Raw genomic sequence first — 17,463 nt, forward strand, 5'->3', positions numbered from 1 at the left:
CCACCAATGAGTGGTGAGGCGGGAAAGGGTGGCTACACCCTCTCCCCTTTGTGTGTTTCCCGCCTGGGCAAGGGGCAGGATGCCCCTAAACCGGTTCCAAGCGGTGTATGCAGAATGCCGGCGCTGTAGCTGCCTACGTGCAACTCTGAAAGGACATTTGGTGCACCCACCCTGTTCCAATCCACATTATCCTGTCTGGGGAGATGCTAGCACCTCCCTGCCACAGGAGCCCTATTGTCCAGCTGGCGAGGCTGGGATTTTCCCCAGCAACAGCCAGCCAGGGTCGTGTAGGTGGCAGGCAGTAGCCATTTGGTACTACTTGTGCACTTTTAAATTGGTGTCTAAATTCTGCCGCTTTTCCCATATCGCCTCTCTAGCAGGGGGGAATCGTACCCTCATGCCCATGGCTGGACTGGGGGTAGGATTTCTACATGTTTGACACCAAACACGATATGGTTCTGTGTAGCCATTCTCAAGTTATCGCGTTATCGCAATAGACTTATAATGCGGTTAAGAGTATATGGTATGGCTACACTACAAACAACCCAGTAATGATTTTTCGAAGGTTGCAGAGAGGCCCTACTCGGGTAGGGGTCCCCCCTCACACATACCTCAGCACCCTGCCTTGTAGGATTAGCAAGGCCTGCTATAGGGGTGACCTATGAGAGTATATGTGTTGTAATGGGGTGGGATATAGGGTACCTATATCCCTGTAAGGGGTGCTAGCACCACCTTACCCAGACTACAGCAGTGGTCTGGTGGTGTCAGTTTGTATGGCTGTCCCAGGGTGGCACAATAAGTGCTACAGCCCTGGTAGGCCTACTGAGCCATGCCCTGGGTACCTAGGGTACCATCTACAAGGGACTGTCAGGGCATCCTCAGCATCCAATTGGTTTGTACCTAGGGTACTTCACATTAGTTTTAGGGTGAAAGCAGATAGGCTGGGGTCCTGGATAGCAGGATCCCAGCCAGACTAGTCGAAAACCACTCAAATACCAGGCAAAAAGTTGGGGGCAACCATTAAGTCAGATTCCACCTTCCTACACATGGTATCATTTTAAATGAACACATATTGTTACTTCAGATTTAACAAGTGTAAAAGGAGGTAATGGAAGAATGTGAATCAATTAAAAACCCACTTCTAGAGAAAGCAATGCATTTCTTGGTAAACTGAATAAAAATCATACCATTACATTTGGAGTTTGATACAACAAACACACTTTACGCGGGTATTTGTGTGATGGCAGCATGGCTGAGTGAAGTTTCCTTTTTTAAAATGTCTTCAACTACATAACCGATATCAGAAATAATTAATATACTTACAAAATCAGTGGTTCTGATAGGGGATGAAGTTTCCCTAAAGGTTTCTTCCTGAAAGTGCTGGAGATTAGAAGGTAATGCAATCGTTGAGTTTCGCAGTCTGCCTGTGCCACAGGAGTTCTGTAAGCTGTCCCGGCTTGCGCTTCGTGCCAGAGAAGCAAAAAGTTCCAAGTTATTTACAGAACAGATTGGCTCTTTAGAAGCTTTATTGGCCATTTCAGTGATATCTCTAGCCTCTGTTTTGGAAATAATATCTGGTCTTTTGCCAGGGGAGTCTACTTTAACGCCTTTAAATTTACTAGTCCTTGTAAATGAAGAATCACCCATGTTTCGCACTTCCAATGACCCAAGCATAGTTTGTGAGGCAGCTGGTCGTAGGCTCCCAATATCAAAACATTTGGATTGTCTTTGAGGCTTCAATAATTGCCCACGAGCTAATTGTGCAGAACAGCGAAGTGGAGACAAAAGTTTGTTTCTCTGTGGATTTAATTCATGAGTATTGATAAGGCTAGCGTTCACCGATTCAGAACTCAATGATTTTGGTAAAGGCGCAAATGGCTGCTCTACAATTGGTGAATTGTTGTCTTTATTAGTCAGTCCAAACTCTGCATTCATCTTTCTTACACCATAAAGTTCATTCTGGTGTTCAGGGCGGTTTCCGTGTGTGAACAGTGAACAGGATTCTGCTATAGGCATAGGACTGTCTTCAGCTGCATACAACTCAGAATTTGGAACTCCCAAATTAAAGCAACAGTCCTCATTAGTTTTTGAAGTTAAATTTGACTTTGAGTCACCTGCTTGTTTAAGCTGACCAGAAACAGATGGAAGAATACTGTTATTATCCAAGTTTGAACTTTCAATTTCCAAACGCGAGATTTTAGGTGGCAGCCCAATGCTAGATGGTGACAAAATGGGACTATCCCAGTTTTCTTCTCCCTTTTGGTAGTCCTTTGAAATGGATGGTATTGTTCTTATAGAAGAAGTAACTGTTGTCAAAGTCGAAGGAGCATTTGGTGAAGACTGTGTGGGATGTAGACTTGCAGGAGATGAAAAGCCTGTCTGTCCAATGTGTGGGAGCACTCTTAAAAGTCTATGACGACCAGCTACTGTTAAACTGCCAGAAGGACGAGGAGCCACTGGAGGTCTTGGTTTTATCTTGGTCTTCTTAGGCTAAAGGAAGAAAAATAAAACACAACAAATATGTTAGGACATTACATTCTTTAGTATAAAATAAACAATTTTGTACTTTTTCACAACAACAAAATAGTCTGAACTTTTGTGACTCTAAGATCATAATAGTGGCTGCAAAATCACAAATCAGTCGCTCATTTGTTATATTAGAACACTAAAATGTTGGGAGCATCCTTCAAGTCAACTGAATGGTACAGGGACAATAATAGCTGGTATAAATCATCCACTCCAATATTCCAGTATTTCTTTTACTGTTACTCAGTGTGTTGAATTTTCTAATAGCTATATATCCTTTTGCCTCAAAGTACATGGATCATTAAAGGCCCACGCCTTCATTTTAGGCACAGGCTACAACTCTGGTAGAGGGCCTAGTACAGCCTTCAGGAGTGGGCTATAATGTTATAGTATTCTGGTGCACAAACCTTATATTTTAGAAAAGCATACAAATTAAATGTAACTACAGAACAGGCACCACAACAAACCCATCCTATCACATCTACCTGACAACTATTACATATCCCAAAGTCTGATCTCCTTACTATCGAGCAAGAAAACCAGGACAGTCTCCTACTTTTAACGCCATGCCATTTCAAACTTTGTAAATAGCAAAACTAAATTTACATGACTAGAAATTCTTCATCCCGGAGCTTTATGCTGCTGATGGTTTCAACCATTCTGAATACCAACTCTAACTAAACGCTACTGTCTCCAGTTCCTTCCAAGCACAAAATATCTAACATACTGGTCACAACACTTGGGGCAGTTCTAGAATGTAAGGCCAACTGAAGTTGTTGAGGTTCTCTTATACCAAGCGACTGAGATGCATGGTGCCTTTTTGGAATCTGAAAGTTCCTTGGAGTCCCTGGCACTGTAGAAGAAATATATTTTGTCTTTGATTGTTATGTTCAAATTAGAAGATAGAAGTTTCACCTGTGTTCGTTTTACTGGAAAATCTTTCCTCAGTTGTTCAAGCTCTAATCTTCTTCCTCCTGTGGCCCAGGAAGGACCTGGGACCAGTTGCTATCAAAGTGCCAATAATTTGTTGTTTGACTGTTTGCTGGGTGCTTCCAGGACTCTGTCCCTGGTCTATTTCTCTCTCAGGACCATGATAATCATGAAGCCTGAACCCACTAGTGCCGATTGTTGCTTCGGTGTCCCCAGCAAGTAACATCACTACATCCCATACATGAGCACCTTACATGAAAGCCCCAGAGGTTAGGCCATCCAGCACATCAAAAAAACGCTTCAAGGCTTTTCTATCTTTCTCTTCTGGAATTTTGAAACTCCTCAAGTTCCTGGGACTTATGAAGTGTTCTATTACCTTAAATCTAAAGACAGTGGATCTCTGGTATCCCAGAGTTACTAACTGCACCTTCTCTTTGTCTGGTTATATTGGTCCAAACGCCTAGTACGATCCATGGCAACATCTCAAAATGACTCTGTGCTGCTGGCCAGTCACCTGCAGTTTATCAAACTTTGTTGAATCTCTAGAATTTCCAATCACACTCAATTTTAATGTAAAGTCCAGCAGAAACCAGCTAGCCAGGAGCTCTCTGGAACCAACCCTCTTCCCTTTCTTGGACAGTGGACCACTTGTGGGCAAATACATTTTCTCCCATTTTCTCTTACAGGGCGTTTTCTTATTTTGACTGGGTATGTCTGAGCTGTAGAGACAGCCAGTATTTGTGTTTTTCCATAAAAAGAGAAGTTGGGAAACTGAAGCATATAAGACAAACAAGATAGGTATCAAAAAGAATGCCACCTACATGTGTCAAATTTGAGAAAAGGACTTCACAGAGGCCACTCTGTTAACTCCTTTGAAACGCCAATGTATGAAACTTTCATTTTACCGAAACTACACAAGTACCTATTAACTCTTGAACATATCAGTTCAAAACGTAATTAGTAGTTGAAACGGAGCTTTAGTTGACACTCATGTAAAAACTTTGGGCCTTATTTCGAGTTTTGCAAAGGGGAGAGATACTCCTTCACAAACGTCGCAGATATACCATCCACTGTATTGCAAGTACATTATACTCTATGGTGCTTGTAATATGGCGGACAGGATGTTTGCCATGTTTATGATGAAGTATACCATCTGCCAAATTCTAAATAAGGACCTTTGTTGGAAATTAGATTAATTTGCCCTGAATAAATTCCCATTGTGCGGAAAGAAACATGATGGCTGCCTCGTGACTGTTTCCTGAATGGGATTTGTAAAAAGTGTAATTCAAGTCTTTTGATACTAGCCAGCATTAGATCTCCTGCACTTTGGAATTATACACGCTTTACGGACTGCCATAAATTGAGCTTGTCATGTGTGGAAGTTGATTTGATTAGATCTACTGCTGAAAGTTAAAAGCAACAGTTTTTTTCCAACGGAATAATAGATAGATAATTTGTCAAACTTGGGCTAAGTTGTCATTGTGTCTGCTGGCTTTCTTTAGGGCAGTGGTTCTTAACCTTTTGATTTCTGTGAACACCCATTGAATCATTATGGAATCTGGGTGCCCCTACGGAGTCATTATTGGAAACAGCCTACGCAATTATTATTTGAACCGCAAAAGAATACACAAAAATATAAAAGCAAGTTTACACCAAATAAATGCTCAAATATTGAAATATTTTTCTTAATTTACAAAAGGTTTTTGAATTTTGCATCTGTATATACTTTATTCATTTTAATTTATTCATTTAGATATTATTTAATTTTGTAAAACAGTCGCAGACCTCCTGAATATGCCTTGTAAACCCCCAGTGGTCCTCAGAGCATATGTTAAGAACCATTACCTTCGGTCATTCAGGGGTGTGAAATCTAATAAAATATCTACTTGTCCATGGGACAGGTCGCATCAAATCTGCTTATCCTGTAAATTAAATCCACTTGTCCCATTGGTGCCACACAGTGCGCCAACAAATGATGGCAGTGATCTCATTATATAGGGGCTCTAATAACAGCCTCTTTGATTATGCCAAGGCTCATACTATAGTAGGGTTTGAATACTACCCTTATTTTACCACCTTTCTGCAGGCCTACATACTGGGGTTGGAAGTAGCGGTAAGCAATAGTTCAAGAGTGGGAATGACTTTTTGAGTCTCTGCAAACCTACTAACTTGCATGTTTTGGGGGTTTTCGCCAGCTCTTCTAGTTTTATAATAAAAAAAGTTATTTCTATCTATGATCTGGCTTCATTGTGAGTACAGCTTTCTGCTCTTTTACCAAGAGCATACTGGCACGCAAAGTAGTTTTGTTCAGTGCCAGGGACTACTGTGGCAATGTGAGTTTTTTTTTCTTTTTCAAAACTCTTTGCAGAAGAAAGACAATATAGATTGATCAATAGAATAGCTTTCCAGCAGGTAACTTCTATATGACATTTATGATACAAAAAGATAAACCTTTTGGGTCTGTGAACATCAGCCCCTAACTTTACAAACGACTGTGTCTCATGATGTGTAGTATTCCATACATCATACCCATCTAGCAATTTCACATATATCGTAGTCCTTTGTCTCATCGCTCTTCCCTGCGATGCGTTCTCAGAAGGTTCCCACATCAGTAGTTCGTGGTGAAGGAGGTTCCAAAATGAGACCCCTGAAATCTGCCTATTGTTTCCAGATTTTGGGATGCTTTTGCGGGCAGCCCTGTGCTTTAAAGATAGGCTGTTCCTGACCCATACACCAATCAAGGCCTGCCTTCCAAGCTCCCAATTTAGGCGGAGCCAGATCTTTCCATGCCCTAGCTATATCTCTTTTTGCCAGGGTAAGGCCCGAAAACAGCAGGTGTCTTTTATAGAGGTTTCCCCCTATTTCGCCCGTGATATTTAATAGGACGAGCCTAGGAGACAGAGGTATTTCCTATCCCAGCACCTCTGATAAGCAATTCGTAATCCCCCTCCAAAACCTGCTAAGCGCAGTGCATTCCCAAATGGTATGTATAAGCGTGCCTTCCGCACTGCCACATTGTAGACACGTAGAGGAATCTATCAGCCCCGCCCTCCAGAGCCTGTATCTGGTAAAATAAGCAAGAAGTAAATATTTAAACTGAATAAGTCTGAGGCGAGAAGCTATTGCGGCGCCCCTCGGGGATTCCAAGGCCTCTGTCAAGTCGTCACCGTCGAGGGAACTGAGGTCTGTGCCATTTTTTCCAAAGTGAATCAGAGTGGTCCTATATTTAGGCACTGTAGGAGGGAAAACAAGTAAGTCCACCCCAGCAAGACAAATGCTCCATCTACGTCGGCCAGCAGCAGCGCTGCCGGGCCTTCCAGATGATCAATCACTGCTACTGCATTGTGGGCCTGTCAGATGTTGTGGTGAGTCGCTCAACAAGGCATATAGCCTGCCTGGTCAGGGTGAACCAATTCTGACATATAGGGAAGGATGCAATTAGCCAGGGCTTTGGCCAATAATTTGGCCTCCACATTCAGCAGCGATATAGGACGATACGATGAGTGTTGGTCTGGTGGTCAGCCGGGTTTAGGGAATACCGCGATTTCTGCATGCCGCCAGGAGTCTCCCCTCCTCAAGGGCCACATGTACTGCCGCTAAATGAGTAAGGAACTGGGATTGTAACAGCTTATAAGACTCGCATGGGAAGCCATTAGGACCCGGGACTTTGCCTGTGCGTAAGTCGGCAAGGGCAGCGCTAGGTTCTTCGACCGTCAAAGGGGCATCTAGTTCTGCTCGTGCCTCATCCGAAACAGGCTTTGGGTGGGGGGGGGGGGGGGGGTAGATCATCAAGATATTGATGGATCAACAGTTCTGGCAGAGCGTCATTGGGGGTATATAACTCTGCATAGTAGGTCACGAAGCTGGATGCAATTTGGGAGGGGACAGTGAGTGTTTGGCCATTGGCGCCGAGAATACCAGGTGTTGTTAGTGGATGGAGTGTTTGTTGACATAAACGATGCAGGAGCGAACTCGATTCATCTCCCCACTAGTATATTCGGCTGCGCAAGGCCAGCCAAGCCTGCCTGGCCCTGTCACACAGTGTATTAGCATATGTTTGTTGCAGGAGAAAGAAGGGCAATGTGTGCTTTTTGAGACCACATTTTTTGTATTGCTTTTTGCCAATGTTTATTATAATGGTGAGGGTTCAGCAGCTCCCACAACAATAAAGTTTCTCAAAATTCTCAATGAATCAAAGAAACGGTACCTAATATTTCACAGTAGTTTACCAAATGTATTTTTCCTAGTTGCATTTTTTGGTGAACATTTTATTTTGAAAGCAATAAAATCCTCAATCTTGCTTTCAAGGTTCTGGAAATATTTGCATCTAATCAGACAGCATTCTGAGCGCATTATATGTAGCCTCATATTGTTCAACTTTGCAAACCTGTGTACACATTATTATAATTGAACCACTGTTACGAATGCAGCCCGAGCTTACTTTTTCTTAGAGCGCTCACCCTAATAATAAAGGCTTTGCATTAATTAACCATAAATACAAGTTCAAGCAGCATTAACATATGGACACAAATATTACCATAACTACATACAATGACCTTCCCTCAACCATAATGTGATACTGTTAACGAGTAGTTAAAGAGTTTGTGCTGCAAGTGGGTGGCCTACTTGTCCTTGACCTCAAACAATATGTCCTGGGCATGGGGATATAGGAATTCCACACCTCAGGCACTACTCCAAAATACACTTTGTTCAAGAGAGGCATGGACTCTATTGAGAAGTGGTGCAAGTCCTTTACCAGGATAGGATAGGAGAAGGGAATATGTAGTCTTCAAAGATGGTATCCTGAAAAGCAGTAAAGATAGCACTGACATCATAAATTGATAGCATCTTAAAACTGGACAAGTTAGCGTGTTACGTTGTGGCATGGTTGGAGCGGAGGTGGTTTATTCAGAGTTATGATCAGTCTGACGTCATCATTTTGATGAAGGACTAATGGATTGCTTTACATTTGCTTTGGCAGGGGATCGATGACCTGTTGAATGGTTTTTCTCCTATTAGACAATTATGTGAAGAAAGACATTATAAGGCAGATTTAGCAGTCAAGATGATGTTTTGGTGTGCTGATCTGAGGCCTCGGATCAATAAACGTTATCATAAAAAGACTGTAACAATATATCATCATATAAATGTTCCAGAAGTCTGTTTTCAGTTGTTTGGAAATTATTACTTACCCTGTAACTATCTGGCTGTGGCATGTAGTACTATAGATTTCCATGCTCTGCATACTCATTCTATCTAGTGTTGGGCCCAAACATATTCAACTTGATTTTCTTCTAAGCTGTTTGAGTCACAAGACGTTGTGACTCAAACTTTGGTCCTCAAGGGACCAGCACATTAGCTCCACCTAAGACGGTCTTCTGCTCAGCCGACGTGTAGTGTAAATGGAGTGCAGTGTCGAAGACACAACATGGTGAACATAATAGAAGGTGTAAAAGGGTAATGTGTGCTTTTTGAGACCACATTTTTTTTTGCCAAGAAAAATATCTGTCATTACAGCTTTCTTCAGTAGAGGATGGCGAGTGCATGTAAATCTACAGCACTTCATGCAACAAACAGATGGTTACAAGATAACATTTTCCGTTCATTGCATGTGTGGCTGTAGATACACATGCTCTGCATAGACTACAAAGCAGTTTCCCCTGTAAATTGGTGGCCAGTGAGCAGATAATGCAGATGTTTGAAAAAAGTGTTCTTAACGCAAGTTAAGCCTGCTTACACGCTATGCCGTTTACACAGTAATCCTTGGTAAATGTATGTGGTATTGACCAAACAGGAGGTTTACAGATATCAGTTAATGGAATGTCATCCAAAAAAGCTTTGCCCCTTTTTTGCATGCAGAAGTGGGCCCTAGGGAGCACAGTGAGAGTGAACTTAGCCTTGGAATATCCAGTCTGAATGCGCTTAAGTAAACACCTGGCAATGTCACATTTAGAGATGGCATGCCTTCTGTGGGGTTTGGTGAAGGCTATCAAATGTTGAGTCAACTGCCTAAAAGGCTCCGTTTCAATGTAATACATAAGCGCCCTCTTTACATCCAGAGTGTGAAAAGCCCTTTCTGCTACAGACTCTGGTTGTGGAAAGAAGATGGGCAGCTCAATGGTCTGTTCATATGGAAGGGAAAAACGACTGGCTAGAAATTTTGGATTGGGGCAAAGCACTACCCGGTAGCTGTGAACAAGAAAAAATGGTTCTTGGATAGTAAGAGCTTGGAGTTTGCTAATGCATTTGATGGCAATTAAGAAAGCCACCTTCCAAGACAGAAGGGCAGTTGGCATCAGTGTAGAGGTTCAAAAGGAGGACTCAGTGTTATGAGGACAACAATGACGGCTTCAGAAGGGTGCAGTAAGGGTCTTGAAGGTAGCCTTTTTAAGACACTTCGCCCCCCACCCCCTTTGGAAGATTTAATAACTTGTATTTTGACCAGTGTTGTTAATTTTGAAGGAAAGCTGAAGGTGCAAGTAACTGTATTGTGTACAAGTGTAAGCAAGTACCGCATGAAAAAAGTGTAGGAGATAGGAAAGGATGTCCTGTACAAAGGGATCTACTTGGAGATACAGTAATGCATGAACCTTTTTTACTTGGCCACATGACATGTGTTAGTAGCGGACGTTCCTGCTTCCCTCAGGCTAACCATGCAATCCCCTGCAAGATAGAGGTAGCCGAACTGTAGGTACTCATGTGCCAAATTGCAAGGTTCAGTTGTTTGGGATCTGGGGGTCTGTGCTGGCACTGATGCTAAGTGAGAAGGTCTGGAGTGTGGAGTGTGCAAGAGCTTCTAATGAGGACTGACTGACACCTTCAGGAGCATGGATGACCAAGGTTGTCTCACAGAGGTTGGAGCTACTAGGATGAGGGTCAAGGACACTTGCCTAATTTTCCTCACCATATATGGGAAGATGGGGACAGATGGAAAAGAGTAAGCAAATATTCATGACCAGTTCATACTGCACTGCCCATGGACTGTCGGTGCCGGTACCTGGAGGCACCATTTTAGCATTTTGCTTTGTATGCTAGGCATAAAGGTCTACTATTGGAGCCATCCAACCATTTGAAATACCTATGGAATTCTAATTCATCGACTTTACTAATAAGTGAATGCTGTTACAGGATTCTCTATGCCAAATCTGTTGAGCAAGTGCAGAGAGCTGATGGTAATGGCTGCTACCTGTCTTTAGCAAGCAAAACATGGCTATCATGTTGTCTGTCTTTATCAGTACTCTCTTTCTCCATGAAGTGGGAGGAATACTTTGAGGGCTAATCTGAAAGCTTGAACTACCTGAAAGCTTATATGCACCACTTGAGCGGAGGAGTGCAGGTGCTTTGGAAAAGTAATGTAATAGAGCTGAGCTACCTAACCCACAATAGATGAGTCAGTAGTGACTGAAACATGTGGAAGGGGTTCTAGCAAGGCCCCGCCCAACAACAGGTTGTTGCTGTTCCACCAAAACAGAGTGTGTGGAGTCCTTGCCATTACCAACACTATATCCTTCCAATGTCCTTTGCCATTGCCTTGAGACACATTCTGGTAGAAGGCACATGTGAAACCTGGCATATCGTACAATTGCTGTATATGAAGCCATCATTCCGGATGGTTTCATGACAGTTCTAACAGTATAAGATGGTGTGTCTGAAAAATAAGCTGTTGGAATCCAATCACCCTCTGTTGGAGTATATCTTGCCTGCTATTGCAATTAGTACTAAGCCCAGGAAAGGTAAAATCTGCAGTGGCTGGAGATGCACACTGATGGTGAAACCTAGATTGTAGAGCAGGGAGACTGCTGTATGAGTGTGTGCTAGACAGCGTTACCTGCGGTTACTCTTGATCAGTTCAATCATCTAAATACTGAAAGAAGAGCCTGATGTTTCTGCGCAAGTGTGCGGTTACTAACCATAGTGTCTCCAAACATCAGGACCTTGAACTGGTAGTGTTATCTACTGAAGGTAGATGTGGTGCGCTGAATGGATGGGGATGTGAAAGTATGCATCTTTCAGATACAGCTCCAAAAGGAAGTTGCCTAGGAGTAGCATGGGAAGAGCATCTTGTAGAGGAGTGACCATAAGAAAGTGTTTGGAGAGGATGAACCTGTTCAATGACAGAAGGCTGATGGTAAGCCAGTGACGGGCTTACTTTTCGGGGATTAGAAGCCCTACTGTTTTTACAGCCGTTAAATGGTCCTTTTATTTGTTTTTCTCTAGTTCGTTTTTTGATGGGGGTTTTAAACTAAGAACAATAATGAATTTGGTAATGAGAAATTGTTTTACTTTTTATGACATGGCTTTTATGATTTTATTTATAAGATCGAATAAAGATTATTGAATTGATTAGAACGTATAGGAAATACTCCCCCATGCTGCTTTGGTGATACTGGCTCAATTGATCCCTTGTTTAGAAGCACCTGAAGCAGTAGCCTTCCAGCATGATGGAAAGGCCTGCTGATCCGAAGTGATGCTTTCCCACTTTGGCAGGAAGTGCCTCAGTCATCCCCTAATAAATGTCATGTGGCTAAGAAGAAAGTGGAGATACTGCTTTGTCAAAGAGAAACCCAGTGTGGAGCCAATTCTGCCTTTCCCACACTCATTCTCCCAATAGGCCTCTCTATGGAAGGATGTAGGCTATTGGGGGTCCTGACAGCAATGCTCTTATTGTTGGTAAAGGGGTCTCTGGTTTGAGCTTTCTGGTTTGGAGCCTCCACTAGTTGGCTGCTTATAGAAAGCTGACTTGGGTGTCGGAGACACTGGATCACCCATGCCAGGTACTGCTGCAAGAGAGGATACTAATATCTCTAGCCACTGTGTCGGCTTCGTCGAGGGCACAACTACTATTAGCGTTACTAATAGTCTTGCCCTCAGCAACCAGCTCCTGGGCCTTTCGTATGTGCTTTATCAGCTCCTCCATTTCCTCCCCATGGTAGTGAATGTACCTTGACAGCAGGCTCACACAGTTGGCAATGCATCAATATATGGCTGCCCGAAGCACTATTAGCTTCCTGGCAACGTCGAGCTTGCGGACTCATTGTCATGCAGAGAGCCTCCCATGTGGCCTGTGCAGAGGTCAGTTTACAGGGAATGTGTACCACTGAGGAGCCTGGAGCTATTGGATGTCACCTAGCAGCATGTAGGAGTACTGCTCAGGATTTTCCAGATCCATTCTGACACCTCGGGGATATTCTAAGGTAAGGAATCTGCAGCTAGAAGTCTATCATATATTAATTCCGTTTCCAGTTTGGCTCCAAGCTTGCTGTCAGACTCCCATGTGAGCAGTGCTCTGCCACAGCTGCTAGAAATTTAAGAGCCTGAGACTGGCCTTGAGGCACAGCGGTTCAGTTGGCCTGAACTGGTCATGTTTTGCACTACTGGCTTGAGGAACCTAACCTCTTTGTCAGTGATGAAGCCCTCAGGGAACAATGTTGGAGGTCGTCGAGACCACATTCCGCTGAATCTTATGTTGTGTGCCAACTTTCTCTCGAAGAGTATTTAAAAAAATATTTTTACAATGGAAGGCAAGGCAGGGTTCATAAGATGTCTAGACGTGCTATGGGAGAGGCAGAGGTTGTAGACCTCGATGTGGTCAGTGCAGGGGTATTTCGCTCTATACCTAGGGCAGAAGTGGAATGGAGTGTGTTCTGTATTGTAGTCCTAGGTTCATTCTCGAGTGCACCTTAGCAGACCCTGGAGAAGACGGCATCTCGAGACCTTGAAGTGTGGAAGTGTCCCGGTCGTTAACCCTCAGTTCCAAAGACCTGTTGGTGGGAATGGAAGCTTTCCTAAATACACAGTTTTTGTCTTAGCGTCAGAAGAGGAAGCAGCTTCACTTGAAATAGAACAGAGAATAAGAATCCCGGAGCATATACATACATTGACTTGGGAGCAGATTTCCTAGGGGAACTTGTAAGGGCACTGGTGGTGGAAAGAGCGGATATTGCTGTGAGGAGGGTAGACAAGCCCAGTAAAGAGCTGCGGTTCAGGAAGGACGCTGGCTATGGTCGCATGCGGAACAGCCAAATCTGTAAATCGACTTCTTGTGGTACGTGACCATCTGAGACCGAGTGACCCGGACCTGGGATAGGCGATCAGCCTGCTCGGGGGAATTAATAGCTGAATATGGAAGGAACTGGTGAGCTAAACTGAACTGGGAGGATTGGATAGGAGCTGGCTACGAGATGAACAGAAGACATACTTATTAAAACGGTCTCTTGTTGCCACCATCAAAGCAACATTGCAAAACAATGGTGCATATTTGGAAGGTGTTTGGTCACTCCAAATCTCCAATACCACTAACGATGGTGTAAGTTTCCGTGTTTCCCTTATGGTGCACAACAGCAGTTGCCCTACTCTAGTTCACAATGGTTGGAGCATGGGACACTTCCATAAGGCGTATACAGGCTTTCTCCCAGTCTCCATCATCTAAGGTTTCTAACTCTACTTCCCACTTGTTCCGAAGGGCTTGGAGGGGGACGTGGCTGTTGGTTACCAGTGCCCTAGAGTTCTGAGAAACCATATGTTTCAGCAGTGGTGCCACCAAGAGCCTAAATTCCAATGAAGACTTGCCCTCAACAGAGTCGAGAATGGGGCCATATTGCTAATGCATGCTTAAACTCTAGGTATCATGAAGCTTATATTGTTTCTGAAGCTCCTCAAATTACAGCATGCACCAAACATACCCCAGCTTGCAGATTCTCAGAATATCCCATTGTCGAAAGCGCTGGAGCCTAGTGAGGTCTGGCATTAGGGCTCACAGAGCCGTTTCTAATGTAAGTTTCCATGCCATCCCAGTGCTTGGACGGCCTCTTGCCAGATTTTAAGGCCCATGGCCGTCGGTACAGGCCTCCAGCCCCGGCTGCACATACCATATATTTCCATGGGATACCCCTGGCTGTCATGGCTCAACTGTCCCCCTGCAATGAGGGTTCCCGCAAGTCCACAAAGGACCAGTCATTCACCGTTAGAAGTTGCGAGGTCCAGTAATACAGTTTTAGGTCGGGGATCTAGTTAGGATACGCAAGGCAATCCCAAGAGTGCCTCCACCCCATAGCAGTTGCCGTTACACTGTCCACTCACAGAAAGAAAGCCTGCAAGACCGCATACTGCATGTTCTGTAACAGGTAAAGAAATTTAGTCCAGTAAATCATTTTAAAAAGAGTGCCACTCGGCCCATCAATAAAAGTGTCAGCTTTCTCCAGTCAGAGAAATTTATTTTATATTCAAGGATCCTGACCAGGTTTTTATGCAGTTTGCGATCTCTCGTAATGTATACTCCAAGGTATGTGAAGCTCTCTTTCTGCTCTATAGCCAGCAGTCCCAGGATATGGGAGGTCGCCACGGAGTAAGCGGTAATGCCACTGGTTTGCCCCAGTTGATACAAACTCCAGTATAGTCCCTGAAAATAGTAAGCATTTCTGGCAGCCTAGGAATGGGGCGGCACGGCTCCAACACACAGAGAAGGAGATAATCTGTTTATAAGGAGATAGTATCTTCCAAGTCTGTTTCCTATGTGAGTCCCTGTAATTGGGCAACACATCTTACCCAGTTCGCGAGGGGCACCACAGCCAGAGCATACAGCAGAGGGGAGAGAGGGCAGCCCTGCTTGGTTTCCCTACCCAGACCAAACTTTCTAGAGACCGCTTCATTTACCCGCACTTGCGCTCTCGGGCCGTATATAGTCATTCAACCCATGCCGAAACTCTGGGAATATCCCCATTCTTTCCAAGAACGCCAGGAGGAAGGGCCACTCCAAGGAGTCAAACACTTTCTCTGCGTCAAGGGCCAGTACCACAGCCAGCTCTCCGATTCTCTCCACCCTTGACAAAACCCTGTGAAAGCGTCAAGGGTTCTGTCTGGTCAACATATGAGGCATGAACCCAGATAGGTCTGAATATATGAGTTTATCGATCACATGAAATAGGCGATTGGCCAGAACTTTAGCCAGTATTTTGGCTTCGGAGTTCAGCAGCAATATAGGGGAATAGGAGTAACAGATGTCAGCGGTTTGCTCTGCTTGTGGTTAAGAATAATACTGGCTGTCCTATGGTCACTGGGCAGGGTTCCCTCATCCTGTGCGCCCCCCCCCCACTCCCCCCCAGGAACTTGTAGAATTCTGCTGGCAGCCCGTTAGGCCACAGAGGCTTCCCAGAGTGCATCTGAGTGACGGCTGCTCGAACCTTCGCCACTTCTATCTTCTGGTTCAACAGGGCAGAATCCTCCCTGGGTTAGACTAAGGCAGAGAGGTCCTGCACAAACGTCTCTACCTTGTCCCGTGAGTAGTGCAGCCTTGACAGGTACAGATCCTCTAGGTGTGCAGCAAATTCCTGTTCAATGTCGGCTGCCGACCCATCTCTGCCCATCCTCTCTCTGCGCTAGCCAGGCCAGCTGTTTACCTGCCTTATTTCCCACCTCATAAAGCTTGTGTTGCTTTGCGATGTAGTGCACCTTTGGCCCCTCCTCCTCCACCACTTGTCTATACCCTTCCCAGGGGCATTTGATTTGATGAAGCAGAGTACTGTTCAGGCTTTGGATGTTCGCGGTTTCCTTTCGCCCCAGTTCTAGATTTTCCACCACACTCTCGTTTTTGTGTCTTTTGCCTAAAATGAGGACTACCAGTTGTCCTCTAACAACTGCCTTATAGATTATCCATAGTGTCACCCTGTAGTCTACCTTCCCCTTGTTCTCCCTGAAGTAGTCAATCGTTGCCTGGCCCAGCTGCCCTGACATCCCAATCTCGCAGGACCCAGCCTCTATTCAGATTGCCTTCTAGCATGTGTGGAGCACAGCGTGGTCTTGAGTAGAAGTTGGTCCTATATCCCACAGGGAATGAAGCGTGTGCTCCCGTATCTGTGAATCTGTGCTAGTGGAGAACAAAAGTAGTCAAGTCTGGAAAATGAATGCCTACTGGTTGCCACACAGTAACATTCCCTGGCATTAGGGTGTGCATTACGCCAGAGGTCCACCAGACTAAATGCAGACAGGAAGTTGTGCTGTATTTTGTCGTCAGGCATCAGCAGGCAAGCGGTCGTAAACCTACCAAAGTCTGGATGTAGCATTAGATTAATGTTTCCTCCCATGATCAGAAGCCCTTCCTGGGCTTGCATGGATCCACAGTCCCATACGTTCCAGCAAGATGGACTGTAATCCTGATGGAAAAAACAAGGACACTACCACTATCATCTCCCCCTTCCACTCCCCTAGCACTGTGGTGTAGCAACCCTTCCTGTCTGGCCATACCCAGGTGACCAAATACAAAATATCAAAATACCCACTCCGTGAGAGCCTGTTAACCCAGAGTGGGTCAGGACCTTGCTGCGACCCCTATCAATAAAACCTCAGTGGTCTCCGGCAATAGCAACAAGTCAGGGTCATGTCTTGTGAGGTATGTATTCCCCATCCATCTCTCTAGCTTATTCATCAGCCCATTCACGTTCCAAATTAGGATCCTAAGACTCTGCTTTTGTTGAACCGTCATTGTGGAAAGACCACCAGTGAGAGAGGTGTCACGCTCAGTCATCTGTCCCGGTTAGCGATGCACACGGGAGATGCCCCAAAGGTAACAACAATCCCCAAAACCTCCCAACAATAATCCCCCTCCCCACCCTACCCTACTGCTTCCTGCTGCAGACTTACAACGACCTGCTGCCCCAATGCATGAGGCATCTGTCGTCTGATCTCAAACATCATATTTACTTCTCAAACCTGCAGTAATCTATCACTCTAAAAGCTCAGCAGTACCTCTGTCGTCTCTTGACTTTGGGGAACACAGGAGTCAGTACTCAGGAAGACAACCTCAGGACGTTGAGGTTCTAGCCCGAGTGACCTCCATCACCTCTAGGTCATCCTCGTATAACGGAGATAAGCAATTGTCGTCGACTACTCTCAGCTCAGTGTTCATCTGTTGGCGATGGTACTTGGGCTGCGGCGGTTTTGAACTTGTTTGTTGTGGGGGTGTCGTCCCAGGCTCCACCTAAAGGGGTGAGGAACGCTTGTCCCGGTGACCCC

General features: G+C 44.7%; 1 protein-coding gene and 1 long non-coding RNA gene across 3 annotated transcripts in view; one reads left to right on the forward strand and one right to left on the reverse strand.

Moving 5' to 3' along the window:
- Positions 1 to 17,463, reverse strand: part of ZFAND4 (zinc finger AN1-type containing 4) — a 242,021-nt gene that overhangs the window by 101,413 nt on the left and 123,145 nt on the right. For both annotated transcript variants that reach the window (XM_085603760.1, XM_085603757.1), the window contains exon 7: positions 1,324 to 2,490. In XM_085603760.1, the coding sequence (XP_085459886.1) occupies positions 1,324 to 2,490 (1,167 nt within the window). The remainder of the gene's footprint in view (positions 1 to 1,323; positions 2,491 to 17,463) is intronic.
- The window catches only part of LOC146867172 (uncharacterized), a 245,473-nt gene that overhangs the window by 61,322 nt on the left and 166,688 nt on the right, over positions 1 to 17,463 (forward strand). The window lies entirely within an intron of this gene.

The sequence above is a fragment of the Triturus cristatus genome, chromosome 1_2 (assembly GCF_964204655.1).
Source record: "Triturus cristatus chromosome 1_2, aTriCri1.1, whole genome shotgun sequence".
Classification (NCBI taxonomy): Eukaryota; Metazoa; Chordata; class Amphibia; order Caudata; family Salamandridae; genus Triturus; species Triturus cristatus.